Source organism: Bombus flavifrons, chromosome 12, assembly GCF_040668555.2.
Source record: "Bombus flavifrons isolate JBK064 chromosome 12, iyBomFlav1_principal, whole genome shotgun sequence".
NCBI lineage: Eukaryota > Metazoa > Arthropoda > Insecta > Hymenoptera > Apidae > Bombus > Bombus flavifrons.
Genome location: NC_138453.1, coordinates 7,189,934 through 7,204,536, shown reverse-complemented (window position 1 = coordinate 7,204,536; position 14,603 = coordinate 7,189,934). Strand labels below are relative to the sequence as shown.

Genomic DNA, 14,603 nt, shown 5'->3' with positions numbered 1-14,603 from the left:
TAAGCCAGCGTGACGTCAGGCTGCGGCCGTATTACCTCGCCTCGAAACGAAATTGCGGAAATAACGCACGGGAAACGCTCTACCTCCAAATATCTTGCTAACCAATCGCGTGGCTATGCTTCTGTTATCACTCTAACATAAAATGAAACTGTGTCGATCGAGGTTCTGACGCTCACCGTCGTTCAATCTTTTATATCCTAAGATTTCAACATATTTTTATAGTATATATATATTTATATGATATTTGAAATTGAATCGAATATTCTATGCTTTTACAAAAGGGAAATTAGATGAAAACGGAATTATATCTGAAAAAAGATTACTAACGAACTATATTTCATAATGTGTGATTTATTGATATTGATTGTTATAATAATAATCTCTACTACGTATCGGATACATAGCAAATTCCTTTTGAACAATTTCTGTCGAAGTTATTATAATTTTTTATCACGCTATATAAAATAATATTCGGATATTTTCGTGGTCCGTCGATCAGCAAACCATCCGATTTAAATGCCATTGGAATTATTTGAGGTCTAGTCGATTATCCTGTGTATTCATCCCCGATCATTAAATTGCTGGATTGAAGAGCGAAATCCAGAATATTTAGCATAATAACGGAGGCATAAAGTTTATATATAATACAGTAATGCGTATGGTACATATTGGAAAAAATGTAAAATATAATGAATGCAAAAGGGGGAAATTAAATTTGTCAACGCGTATATGTAACAACGCGTACCAACTCATAAATATTGTTATTAATAATTCACTCACACTTCTCAATTTTAGTACTAATGGAGTGTAGTAGTTTGATGTTAATGGAATAAAAGTGTTGTCACTGGGATTAAGATAGATTAAAGTGACTATGGTTTTGACAGTTTAATATTTTGTAAAAGAAACAGAACTGATACTATGTTTTGTCACATGTCACATAAATTTCTCTTTCTAGCATTCTTTTTTTTTTTAATTAAATTTGCAAATGGTTAATGGACAATTTACTGTCCATGGCCAGTTAAACGCAATAAATACGAGTTTATGTAAAAATTGTGCAGACGACAAGTCGGAACAAGATTATTGTTGAAAATTTGTTTAAATATATTCCGCAGTGTTTATCGTTTATTTACTGTCGCCGACACGAATTAATGTTCACTCGTGAAAAATTCAAAGGTATTCGGTTTTCGAGGGCCTGGCATTTTATTCCGCTCGTGTAACAATATATATGGATCCGTTTGGAGGAAAAATAGAGCGCCGAGAACGTCAAAAATATAGGCAATTTTCAAGTTTTCAATTCCCCGCCCCGACCAGTTTCGACACGAAACTTTACCGTGTCCAATTTCATTTGGAAAACTGGAAATTCGACCGGACAATAGCCTCCTTTCTCCGTTGTCGGGCGCTCTAACGAAAACGTGCTTTTATCAAAAACTAGTTAATTTGAGGAAATAACACCTAAAACAAAAAGGAGGAAAAAGATAAAATAAAATAATTCTACAAACGATATCATAAATTTCTCAAAAAAAAAAATACCCTGTCCAAAAAAATATCTCCCATGTCCAACATCCACTTCTAAAACATTCAATTTTCTCACCTCAAATTATCCCCGGGGCAAAATGAAAAATATACAACGCGATTACACAAGGTAGCGTGTTGAGTTCGTCGAAAAACACAGGAAGGGAAGGAAAATTCGTGAAATCTGCTGTGGTGGAACGGCGACGTCGATAACGGCCGTTCGTGACGAGCATTCGATTGCTCCAAACATATTTGGAGCGGGGGAAAAATAGGCAGGAACGCGGTGTATATTCGCCTGCTGATTATCTCCCACGGTGCAGCTGGTTTTTCGGACGAGAAACGAAAATTAATCATATTTATGGCCGGCTCTCTCCCGTTCTCTTCCTCCCTTTCCATAAATAATGCGCGCCTGGAATTCGCGTGGATCAATTTATGCGGCAGCAGCTAACAGCCACGGAGAGAGAAAGAGAGAGAGAGAAACAGGGAGAGAGAGAAGGATCGATTTCGAGTTCTTGTAGTACGCGCAATCGATCTGACCCGACCGATAAGACTCTCTTTTTCACAACGATCCATCATGAGACCGTTGTTTGGCCTGTCTACCAGGTCAACAAATCACGAGTCACTTTCGGATCAGGGTAGGCGCGTGTTCAACCGTGTCCGATTCGTTTCTCTGCCTTTCGTCTTCTTCTTGTCCTCGTTTCGAGTACATTAGCGTGACGAAGGGGTGAGATTCCAGTGCAGTGGAGGGGATGAAGACAGTGACAGATCAGGGATGAGAAGCGATATACTGGTCTGTTGTTGGAAACGTATTGATTGGACCGCGTTAATCCCTCGCTCAATGGAACGATGAGCGCCAGCCAGGGAATTTATGATCGATCGATCGTAAGGTGACAAAAATGATTCATCGATCGCCAGTCAAGTTTACGAGCTTTGTCCTACCGTCATCCATTGTTCCATCAGCCTGTGAAACCGTTTGAATTTCCGCATAGAATGGATTTTTAAAATTGCCAGAGTATCCAAAGTTTGCTAGATAGATTCGTGTCTGGCTATTGACGGGTTCATTCTACTGCCATCAATCTAACCGCTCTTTCTTCGATTGTTGACTGATATTCGCGTTTCTCGTTTCTTGGCCGATGTAGTCGTGAAATCAAAAACACGCGGTCGTGGAATGAATTACATGGGAAATATCGAACTACATTACTGTAATTTCCAATGCTCGTTGTTTGCCTCGCTGTTTGCCTCGCTGTTTGCTCGTTATTTGCCCGATATTTGCCCGATATTTGCCCGATATTTCAATATGGGACAATCGAAATTGCAAGTTACGTCTGTGAAACCGGGACTCTGCTCTTAAATTCCTGGCGAATATGCGCCATCGGAAATGATAGGCGGCGCACGACACCGACTTCTCGAGTTTTGCATAAACAGCGAAACAGGCTGCTTCCGGTCATCCATCAAAACCGCGAGTAGACACAGGCAAAGTCAACAAATCACGGACCACTTTGCGCTATTTACATCCAACATTTCGTGTCAAATAAAGTATTGGTAAATATTGATCGAAAATAATCTGCGTTGGAATAAAATAAATATGGCTACTTTGCCAATCACGAGTACTAGTCATGGTTAATACGAATTTTCCCAGAGTACTGTAGAATGAGAGAGTTACTTGATTCAAAATAATTAATTTGCCTTATAATTCGGCTGTGAAGAATTTTTAAGTCTCGATATTTTCGTTTACCACCGTAACAACTTTAAATCGTCATTCAATTAAAAATAAATCAATTGGAAAGAAAATGAATGAAGACAAATTCAATGAAGGAAGAAAACAGAGTAAGATTCAAATAGGGAAAATTGAATGGAAAGCATGTCACGAAAACGGTTTCAATCTACACGGAAACGAGCTAAAAAGGACGTAACCACGATATTCGAATCGGTGAAATATTCATGGACGGACGCAGGTGCAGTACAATAGCGTTAACGAAAAAATTGTTTGAAATGGATGTACAATGACGACTTTATTTCGACATTAATATAATACCGTCAAATCTATGGGAGATCAAACACCAGTGTTTTGTAACCTAAGATAAATGTGTTTTGTCCGTGTGATTGATATTTTGTTAACAAAAATTGCAAGCTTTTATTAATCCCCCTAGCGGCAGATCAAATACTGTTAACTGAACTGTGGAAGTTTATGTACAAACGTACTTTTATACACACAAATAAATGTCAAATATAAATAGAGATCTGTTTCACTTTTTAAAAATGACAGCCGATCTTTTTTCTCAAAAAAATCTTTTACCTCAACGTGTTATATTATTCTACATATTTTTACATATTATATGCGTATTATCACGTTGAACTTCTTCGCAAATGCATAAAATTTACAATAAGACCGCGAGCTTTTACCGAACGAGGTAAAAATCAGTCAAAATCAGAGTGCAGCGTTTGATCGATAAAACTCCTCGATTAAATTTCATTTAGCTTCCATATTAATCGGTCGAGAATCGAATATGACTTGTCCATTATGCCATGTTACGGCCGATCTTTGATCAAACAACCGATCGTTCGGTTAAAAATAGACGAAAAAAAGAACCGAAGGAATATATATTGGAAAAAATCGGACAGGGCCCGATCGATTGGAAAATATTGGTGGGAAAGTTGATAGCCAGAAAGTGGCTTTTTCACTTTGACGCCGGCACCGAGAATCGGATTCAGAAATAATACAACGTCGACGTCCGAAGAGCGGTAAAATGGAATGATATCCAGCGAACACGGCGTCAAGCGACCCTTAACCTAACGATTGTCTATGAGCAAAACGAATCAACCAGACAAGGTTATTGCTGGCGTGCGACGATCCGTGATTCCCCGTGAAATGATTATGATCATCGATTAGCATAAATTCCTCGCTTTTCTTTCATACTTTGCTTCCGCCCTTTACCATCCAACCCCTAGAAGGTTATGTCTTCTCTCTAATAGTTGGCGATCGATTTTCAAAACTTTTATAACCATCGCCCGGTCCGCGTTTGCTTCCGGGACACAGAGAAAGATTTTAGCAAGAAGATTTTATCGCTGGTGGAAATGCTGACTATAGGGAATCGTTGATTACCGCTTTCAGCAACATTTCGCGATTTCCCGCACGGTAATCGACCGATGAAATAGAAAAATGCGCAAGATCCGCGGAAACGAGAATTAAATAGCCAGAGTGTTCACTGGAGAAAAAGAAGAAGAAACTTTGGAGACTCGCTAGGAATTCTTTGTCCGTGGCAACAGGAATTGTTCGTTGTAATTAATCGTGGTTATTTGGAAAGCAAAATGGAAAATTAAGATTTGGCTTTCTCGCCTGATAGAGAAAATTCACAGGCATTTACGAATCTATGTCGATCCTACAATTAATACATAATGAAATTCGAATGTTTGTAGTAGTTATTATAAAGTAAAAATATTTTTATTTTCAATTGTGAAAGTTAATTTATGTCTCTGATTTGTATAGTGATCCATCCTCTGTAATGTATATACTATTACATAATTTAGATCTTATAATTTTATGACAATTGAAATTCAAGTGTTTATGGCATCATAATATAAACTATTTTCATTTTAAATTACAGAAGTTACTTTGCGTCTTTAATTTTTATAAAATGTTTGATTTTGTATTTCCGTAAAACACCTGTTCTTAAAGCCATACAATTTTATAACATATGACGAGGAATTCAAGTATTTATAGCAGCATAAAGAAATTATGAAAATTATTCTGTGTCCCTGAGTTATATAGCGAACTACTATAAAGCTTGATTCTCGGTGGGCTAAATATCTCTGCCAGTCTCTTCTCTCGTGTGGTCTCTATTCGTGCTTCTTAGGAACATTATCTAAGACCAATAAATTCCGCCTATCTCTCCGAAACTAGAGGTATCTGAAAACGACCCAAGATCATAATTACCCCTTAAAGATTTCTCCAAAACGTAGCAAATGGCCGCACACGATCGAATCGTTTCACTTGTAAGTTCGCTTAAATTATGAAATACACTAGAGGGACTAGTAAGTCAACGAGGCCGGAGAATTTCGATTAGAGACAGCCCCGTATTCCGGCAGTGTGCGTACTTTGCAACAGCCCTGTAACAATTAATTTTCGGAAGTTGCGCTCGAGTCCCCGGTTCCCATTTCGTAGGCCAATTTCTATTCAAACAGGTTGTCTCGCGTCTCTGACGACAACGACGACGTCGTAGCCCTTTGCCTCCGTTATCTCTGCACCCCGCCTGGTGTAATTAATACCAGCCCATGACAAATCGCCGTTTCCGTAATAACGGCCGACCAATAAATACAGCGGTCACGATTAGAAACCAGCCAGCACGAAAACCGTAGACACTGACTGCTTCTAAAAGCCTGTACGGCTGGCGTGTTCGTGACAATCGATCAAAACGAGGCACATAGAGGAAGGAACACAGAGACATCAACGTGCTTCCTTTGAGGTTAATATCTACGCTATCGCCTATCGGTGATACGTTACGAGGCACACTGTTATACACCTAAACATTTGGACAAATATATAAAACATACTTCTCAAGTGAAATTCTTTAAGTTGATTTTTTCGATCACTTCTAGATTAGAGGATTGCGACGGTTGTAATTTTTACGAATATTTGCATCGTTCTTTTAAATGATTGTGAAATTTCAATTATTATATGTATTAAGATATGTATAATTTTGTGTGCTAGACTAGATTGGCCGCGTGTAGTGACACACGTATGTGAATATGAGTGTGTGGAAGTATGTGTGTGCGCGGCGCCTCGAAAAACAGATGAATGTAACTGTTCCGTTGGTAGTTTGGCATGGAAGATGGTGAGACAAAGGAAATGCTGAGACACGTGCAAATGTATATCGACAAAGATCCTGGAAATCGTTTATTAAACAAATCTAAAACTATTTTAATATGAATTCTAAGTGTAACCTTAGTGTTCTTTTACTATTATTTCGCCAATTAAGATCCACAATACTCAACAATATATTATACGGAAAGCACAGAGTGATAAGTCACGTTTCTTGTTTTTCAAAATTTTTTAATTCAATACCATGTCAACTGATCGTATATTCGCAAAATTATCTTTCTATTAAATGTAGTAATTAGTGGAAGATGTTTATATCAGAAATATTGATTTTGACATTCTTGAAAAATATTATTTTCAAAGGATAACTTGAAATAAAAATAGTTCGTGTCATACTGCTATGGATACTTCGATTTCGTTCAACTTTATAAAACTGTAGAATCCAAGTGGAGGAGGAAACAGTGAAGAAGAAATTATGAATTAATTCTTTGAAAGCAGCATAAGTGCAATATCAAAAACCGACGTTCAGTAACGTAAATTGGCTGGAAGAAATTGCAACATTGACCCTTAATTGATCTGAATATTCCAAATAAAATACGATATAACAATAATCTCTGATATTCTCTGCAAGGACAATTAACCAGCAGGTTATTCTAAAGCTGCAGGTCGCTATATTCACGAACAAAAAATTCCCTCCTGGTAGTACGGACAAGATAAGAAGGCCTGTAGTCTAGGATTTTGAAAAGTGGCAGGAATCTTTACTGCCTCTGGTTAACGAAACGCTAGCCGGAGGGACAGTTTCAGCCTTGGTATTTTTACGTGGCACCTTTACGGTGCAACTTTTCATATCGGTTATAAAACTCACGCTGCTTTTATAAAATACGATCTACGAGGCTAAACATTTTTTTCTTCCTCTCAGTTCTTTTTAGTAAAATAAAAATAGAAAATATAGAACACTCATAATTTCCCGTCGTTTCTTCGTGCTGTCTTCAGAAATAACACGGTTCGAAGGGTAACTAGCGTTCCATTTGGCAAGAAAATTACTGCGGCTTACCACTTTATCTCCCAAATTTCGCACGCGGCATGGCAGGTACACGGTCTGTCCGACGAATGCGCTGACGTTCGCCGCTGTCGGTTCAAAAACGGGCAAATCCCCTTCGGCTGAGTCATTATTGGCATCGTTTGGACGCCGCTGCGAGCCCTCCTTCGATATTTCACGAAGTTGCACAGGCGCTACAAGCAAAACAATTGGGTTTGTGAAATTATATTTCGTGAAAGGTATATTGTTGTTGTAATAGTCTGAAGTAGAAACTTCGTTAGTGGGTGTGTTAGTCATGGTTCGTTTCTATTGATCTCTATAACAAAAAATACGGCGAGAACCTCGCGGAGACGTTCCGACAAGTCCATTTTTATTGATTTCTTAACTTTTGTGTTACTTGGTTAAAAAAAAAAGTAGATATTTTAACGTGGAATAGTTGAAGAGTGGAATATAACTCGATAAATTCCAAGGTACGAGGCTTTTAAAAATAGATGATAAATGTACAATGTTTTTTTTAGAAACAAATAATAGTAGTTTGCTTGTAATGTTAATCTAACATAATTAATATGAATCTTCATAATTAATGTTACTGATATATTCAAATATCCAGGAGGGCGACAAAACACATATTTAGGTGTTTTATTAATACGTTCTACAATTCATTTTCATTGTATCAGATTTTTGTAGCCGTATAAAAGAAATACAAAATGATACGAAATTTAATATGCTTGGACCCCGTTGATTAATACGCAAACGCTGTAATAAATACGATAATATGGCAATATTTTTTGCAGCCACTGTAAGCAGCATTTTTAATGGAATCCATTAGTCTCGTAACTCTTACACGGTAGCTCATACATTTTTCCGCCAACGAAGGAATTACCCCAAAAGAAACTTAACTTCTTTGAAATATTTCCTTTCTTTTTAAAAAGAAAGGAAGGCTCGAGAAATTCCAACAGACTCGTAAAATTCTCCTCGATATTCCAGCGGAAGATAAAAGAAAAATCACATGGATCTTGTTTGCTCATTAAACGCCTCGCTTTCCCTGGATTAATCCGTGTTAATCTCGAGGAACGAGATCGGCATATCCGTTTTCTTTCATCTCCCGTGAGTTTCTTTCTCGTTTTTCGACTTCTTCCCTTCTGCGTGTACGACTGGACACGTGTTACTCGTAATCTGTTGGAGTTTCCCCGAATGAACTCGTCCGTCGGAATGGTCGCAAGCTCTATTCGAACGGTTGCCTCGTTAGTATACCTAGGAACAGTCTCTCCATCATCATCCATCATCATCAGAACGACATGGAACGATACCTATTCGCGATTGACAGGGATTGATCCGAAAGGAAAGTTGGGAATAAAAGCATGGTTCATCACGACTTTACTAACACAACGTGGCGAGCTACAGAAAAGGAGCAGTGTCCCTTCATCTCCAAATCTTTCGAAATACGAAAGAAACCCATAAAAGACCCATTTTCTTCGAATTCTTGATCATTCGTTCGTATCTATAAATCTTTAAAAATTTCAAGATACGTACGAAAATGATTCGTAAATGATTCGCAAAAGACTCGACTTTCCTGGAATATTCGACTCTCCTTGGTGATCTGTGATGAGTACATCTGTCCTTATTTATTGTTTTTGGAAGGATGAGAAGACTGTGGAGAGGAAAAACGCGGCAGCTTTTATCATTTGCGCGAAATGAAACGGGGAATTTTAGCTGCTTTTCGTTGTAGACTCGTAATAATGACTCATGTTCGAGATGAGCGAATCACAGCAGCTTTCGAAATTCATAAAAAAAAAAAAAAAAAGGGAAATAATGAGAAAGGGAAAAGGATGTAACAGCTGTATTCTCTTGTCCTCGTCTCTTCTACGCTTTCTACTACCCTTTTACAGTCACTGGATCGCGGACACGCTTTTTTCTCGAGGTCGAAAACACAGTCGGATAAATTTAATTGGACCGTAACCGAGCGCGTGTAGCTTGAAACGCGGAAAGAAAAAAGAAGAGAGACGAAAATCGCTATGCTCGAGGTGCAAAAGTGCTATCGAATTATCAAACGAAGCCAACCAGAACGAGCCGCTGACATCGTAACTCGCTGTGCTGACTGTTTCGCATAAACAACGTTCTACCCAAACATAGAGGCTGGGTATCCTCTTTCCATCGTGTGCAACCAACAACTTTCCCCTTCGTCCCTCTCTCGTTTCGTGGTCTCACGTTAACGTGTCACAGGCCGTTCTTCCCCAGAGGGGCGAAGCTCGGTGTACAGATAACGCCCGTATATACAGCAGCACGCTGGCGTCATACAAATGACCAACTTCCCCTCGGCTGGTTTCCCAACGTCGCACGAATTCATCCTATCCCAACCTACTGATAACTGCAGATTAATTGACAAAAAGCAGAGCTCGCGAATACGGATGATGTACATGGGTTGAAAATCGTCGTGCAGCGGAGGGATTTAGTTACACGTCGACCTTTACCTCTTTATTTAGCGTTGCCCCGGGAAATGGGGTTGGGATATCGAGCCGCGTGACGAATTTATAGGCAACCGAGGGGGCTCACTGTTGACAGAGTAGAGTCAAAGGGGAGGATAGAAAAAGCTTAACACTTTCGCGCTGCTGGACGGGAATTTATGTTTTTGCCTAGTAAATGAACGCTGCACTATGAATTAAAAAGGAAACGTTTCCTTTTTATATTTTTGCATAATTTACCACTATGCTTTGAATGTAAGAAAAGAACGCTTTTTTTATATTTTTGCATAATTGGATACTGCACTATGAATTTAAATAAAATGCTTTTTATGTTTCTGTATAATTGAACACTGCAGCAAGAGTTAAAAGTAATGTTTTCTACGTTAGAATTTATAATATATATATGTTAGTTTTTAATAGTAGATACATTAGTAAAAATGATGGTTTTGGGCAATTACTTTTATCACTCTAGTTATAATTGTCTGCGTATAACATATTTTCAGGTACACATTAAACGTTAATAATTCTAGTGTTAACTACTTGTACACATTTTTGTTTTGTGAACAAATTTCACGACGAATATATCAGAACTTTTTGCACTATAATTTTTCCTCCGAGAATATAAAGTTGTTTATGCACTCCATCGCCTTTATTGTTGCACTTTATATCCTTGCATTGCATATCTGAACTTTTATGTGCACGTGCATATACGTTTCATATTTCCAGCATAATTTCAAGATATTATTTTATTTCGGCCCTTTATTCCTCTTCTCGTTTGCATACGTACCCATTTATATTAGACCGTATGTTAAATAAATATGAGTGTTTTGAACATTCCCCTACAAAACTGGAAGTATTTAAATAGCTGAAGTTAACGTATAATTTATCTGTCTACCAAACCAACGTATCTAACAAACGTCTTTAAAATATGCATATTTAATCTTACGTTATTATGGTAAAAAGTTACCACAAGTATAAAGAACAGACATTATCTCTCAGAAATGTCAGAAACTGACTGCTGAATATTCCCGGTGTCCCACTATAGTATCGCAAAGTTAAGAAAACCATCGAAATGAAGAATAAAGAAATCCGCTACTTCAGGTTTTATTTTTCGTTTTAAGAAAACAGCAAAATCTCTCCAATGGTAGAAACTATAATCGAAATGAGATTAAATATCCGAACACGTGCCTGTAATCCTAATCAATACCCTTAAAAGAATTAGTAGAACGTGCTCGAACGTGTCAGCCGCCTTATCTCAGCCACACCGTCGCGTTACTTCGTTTGACCAAGTACCGTCTGTTTCTATTTTTTCGCCGCTATGGGCACGCTCACAGGAAAATGTCCGCAGATGATTCATTCCTTCGCCACTTTCTTTACCCCTCAAGCTATTCCCCTTCCATCGACGTAGCTTTATAATATTATAAACCGTATACAGGGTCCCGTAAACCGAAAGTGTTTTCTTTCTGTCTCTAGCTGAGCCGCGGGCTATTTTTCTTTGGCCGATCATCGAGACATTTTATTTTTTTCTGCTTTTTTTTCTTTTACCTTCCCCCTTGGGTTTTCCCTTTTTAAAGAATTATGCCTCAAGCGCAACGCCACCAACTCTCTCCAACGCACGCCAGTTTCATTTCCATTGGCGCTGAAGATCGACTAGAATAATTGTACAGCGACGCCTCAGGCTCTCTTAGTCGGTAATTAAAGAAAAACAATAGCTATGTTTGGGGTGTGACAGACACGTTTCAAAAGATGGGGATAAAATTTCGAAAGATTCGTTAACGAAATTAAAAGTTCGTAGATTAAAACGTCGTGACAAAATTTGAAAATATTTGTCGAAATTTTAGAATTTCGTAGATCAAAATATCGTGATAAAATTGTGCAACACTTATCGAAATGTCAAAGCCCCGTAGATCGAACGATCATCGTAAAATATTGAAACATGTCTGTATTATAATTCTCTATTGGAGTTCTCTAGTTGGCTTAGCAATTGCATATTTCATTCTGCACCCATTAAAGCAAAACTAAAGTGGATTTATCCGAGTCTATTACATAGTAAAGTTACTGTGAAACGCCACAGTGGATTAATTGGTTTATCGATCAATTAAGTATTAAGAACGCGATAGGTAGATGGTGCTTAAACGACAAGCTACTTTACTCACTAACTTTTTCATGAAAATTTTAACTTTCGATCCCCTATCGCTAGCCTTATAAAGTGATACGAAAGTATATCTAACTCAAACTTAAAGCTTATTTCAAACATTCATTATAGAAAATTCAGCAAGGTATATAGGTTCTAAATAGATTCTTCAAACGTCAAAAACTTTTTACTCCAGCCACATAGTATTACTTCTATTTCTTTTTCTATTTCATTCTTTTCCTTCTTACGATATTCTATTTATATTAAATGCATAAAATTGCATAAAAATAAGCATAGCGTTAAAAATGTAACTATACATCGTTTACGAAAAAAAAAAAGAAAAAATATGCAACGAATAATTAAGCCCAATTCGTATAGTCTACAACGTGTTGATATCGACGTTGTACCCGATAAAAGTAACCGCGGCAAAAAGTAGTCATTCGTTCTGTTTGCAGTGTAAGGCGACGCGATAAAAGAGAAACGCGCTCTGCTGAATCTCCTTGGGTGTGTTCACGATAAGGAGGCAGAGGCGGCACGTCCCACGAAATACAAATATCGCTTTCGAATGGAGCACCGACGAGGACGCGTATGTACGTCGGCATTAAGGCGAATTACTACGTGCTAAATCTCACGGCGTTACGCTATCTTTCGTAGGCACTCGACTCACCTCCTCGAAATCTCTCTCGCCCTGCTATTACGACCAAAGCTTTTTTCACCGGCAAACGACACTTTTATTTCCCGAAAGTATTATCCCGATTTTTGCCCCTTTTTGCACCCGTCTACGTAACGCGCGATTCCTCTTAGGGAGGAGGAGGACGCGTGTCGTTTGCGTAAAACGATGACGAACGATGTTTAAATCCGCATTCGAAGGAAACGAAGGGGGGATTATGGGAACCATTACGTACGAAAGTAAAGAACGCCTTATCGTAGACGCAATAAAGATTGGAAGTTTTTGAAGAGCCTCTTTCGTTACAAATAATAGCTGGAATGCCATATATTTAATGCGATTTTTCTGAGAATCTGCTACTTTTACGTAATGCTTGCAGGTTTTACAATATAAGAGAGAGATCGAAAATTTGATTGCAATGCGACAAACTGTTGTGAATTTCAAAGAAAAGCTTCAAGTTGGAGTATCTTTAATTTAAAAAAATTGTGGCTGAAGTTAAACTCTCCTATTAAATTCCAGCTATTAAATCTAAATGGAAATATCAGATCGTCTTATAAAGCTATAAGTAATACGATTTTCCTGTAAGTTGAGTTCGGAACGATGAAATACTTTCACGATTTTAAAACAAAATTCCCGGCGTAAACTCTGTACTTAATTTCTTTTTCGAGAAGGATGTGCTTGTCCCACTTTTTTACTGAGGTTTTTAATTTTAGACATGAGAGAAGCTCTCCAGTTCATTTGATATATTCTTATTCTTAATTCTCTAATATATTATGTACCGAAAGTAAATCGTGAATGTTTATACAATATTTATAATATCAAAAATATGAAAATATCCAGACAATATAGAATTAAATATTTCAAAGAAAATACTCTCTTCCTCTCTCTGTCTTTCCCTTAGCGTAAAATTTACTAAAAGAAACACATCTATATTTGAGTTCCATTTCTCCAATCGTACCAATAAATGTATACATTCACACAGTTAGCCTATACTTTCTAAGGAAATTTTTACATCTTCATCACTGCAATGCCGACACTTTCGCTATTTGCAAGCAGAGAATCCAGCGATGCGATTATTTAAATTCTTCTCGTTTCGTTTAACTCCACCTACGACCATCCACTTTGCTGGATGGCATTGGGTACACGGTTTCTCGCATCATAAATCTCCATTTAGAAGAAATAGTCATCGAGAAGGCAGGATATCGGATAGGCGAAACGTCGAAGCCACGAAGAAAGAGTGGGATGGGAATAACAGTTGGTGACTATAAAACTACAAAGCAAACCAGCCGTTAATCTTACGTCTGTCTCGAATCCTGCGGCGGTCTACCGCTCTTAAACCAGACCAAACCCCATCCCCTCCCCTCAACCGTCTCAACCCCAAACCCTTAGCGTTCCGTCGCTCGAAACAATGAGGACGAAAGTTTACGGTCGCGCTAGGCCACCGAGAGAATCATATATTTTCGCCGCAATGCTCGTAAAGTGCGGTCGCTCTTGCCAGTCGGCACATCGCTGTGCGAGACCAACCCCCCGGTTACGTAGCCGTTGTACATGCGAGTACATCGCCGTGTCAGCGTGTCACTGGCCACTGCCTCCACGTAATTTCCGCGAAAGTGGACATTTCCTTGTCGACCGTATACTTTTTCCACTTTTCTGCGTGCCTTCATGGAACGCTTTGCCACAACGAGCGGACAGAATCAATGGGTTTACCCGTTTCTGACTTTTGCTTTATTGCTCTTTGCTGGGTCGGCCGCTGAAACGTGCTGGAACGCTCGAATGGGACTACTGTCTGTTACGCTCGCAGCTAGTGATGAGATGAAGCAGATTGCAAGTTAGTTCGAGTCCAAGCGTAAGACTTGAGACGGAAACAAAGTATGCGTTTAAATATTTGTTATAGCATTTCCATAGTAATTAATCGATATAGTTAGACCATTGATATATTAAATCTCGTATGATTTAGTAAGGTTTTTATATCG

At 38.3% G+C, this 14,603-nt stretch overlaps 2 protein-coding genes across 3 annotated transcripts in view; one reads left to right on the top strand and one right to left on the bottom strand.

The window, feature by feature from the left end:
- Positions 1-14,603, bottom strand: part of LOC138185390 (zwei Ig domain protein zig-8) — a 118,998-nt gene that overhangs the window by 72,664 nt on the left and 31,731 nt on the right. Inside the window, exon 3 of the mRNA XM_069124274.1 lies at positions 7,383-7,561. Within this exon, the coding sequence (XP_068980375.1) occupies positions 7,383-7,561 (179 nt within the window). The remainder of the gene's footprint in view (positions 1-7,382; positions 7,562-14,603) is intronic.
- LOC138185391 (zwei Ig domain protein zig-8) overlaps positions 1-14,603 on the top strand; it is a 293,791-nt gene that overhangs the window by 257,547 nt on the left and 21,641 nt on the right. The gene's annotated exons all lie outside the window — the stretch shown is intronic.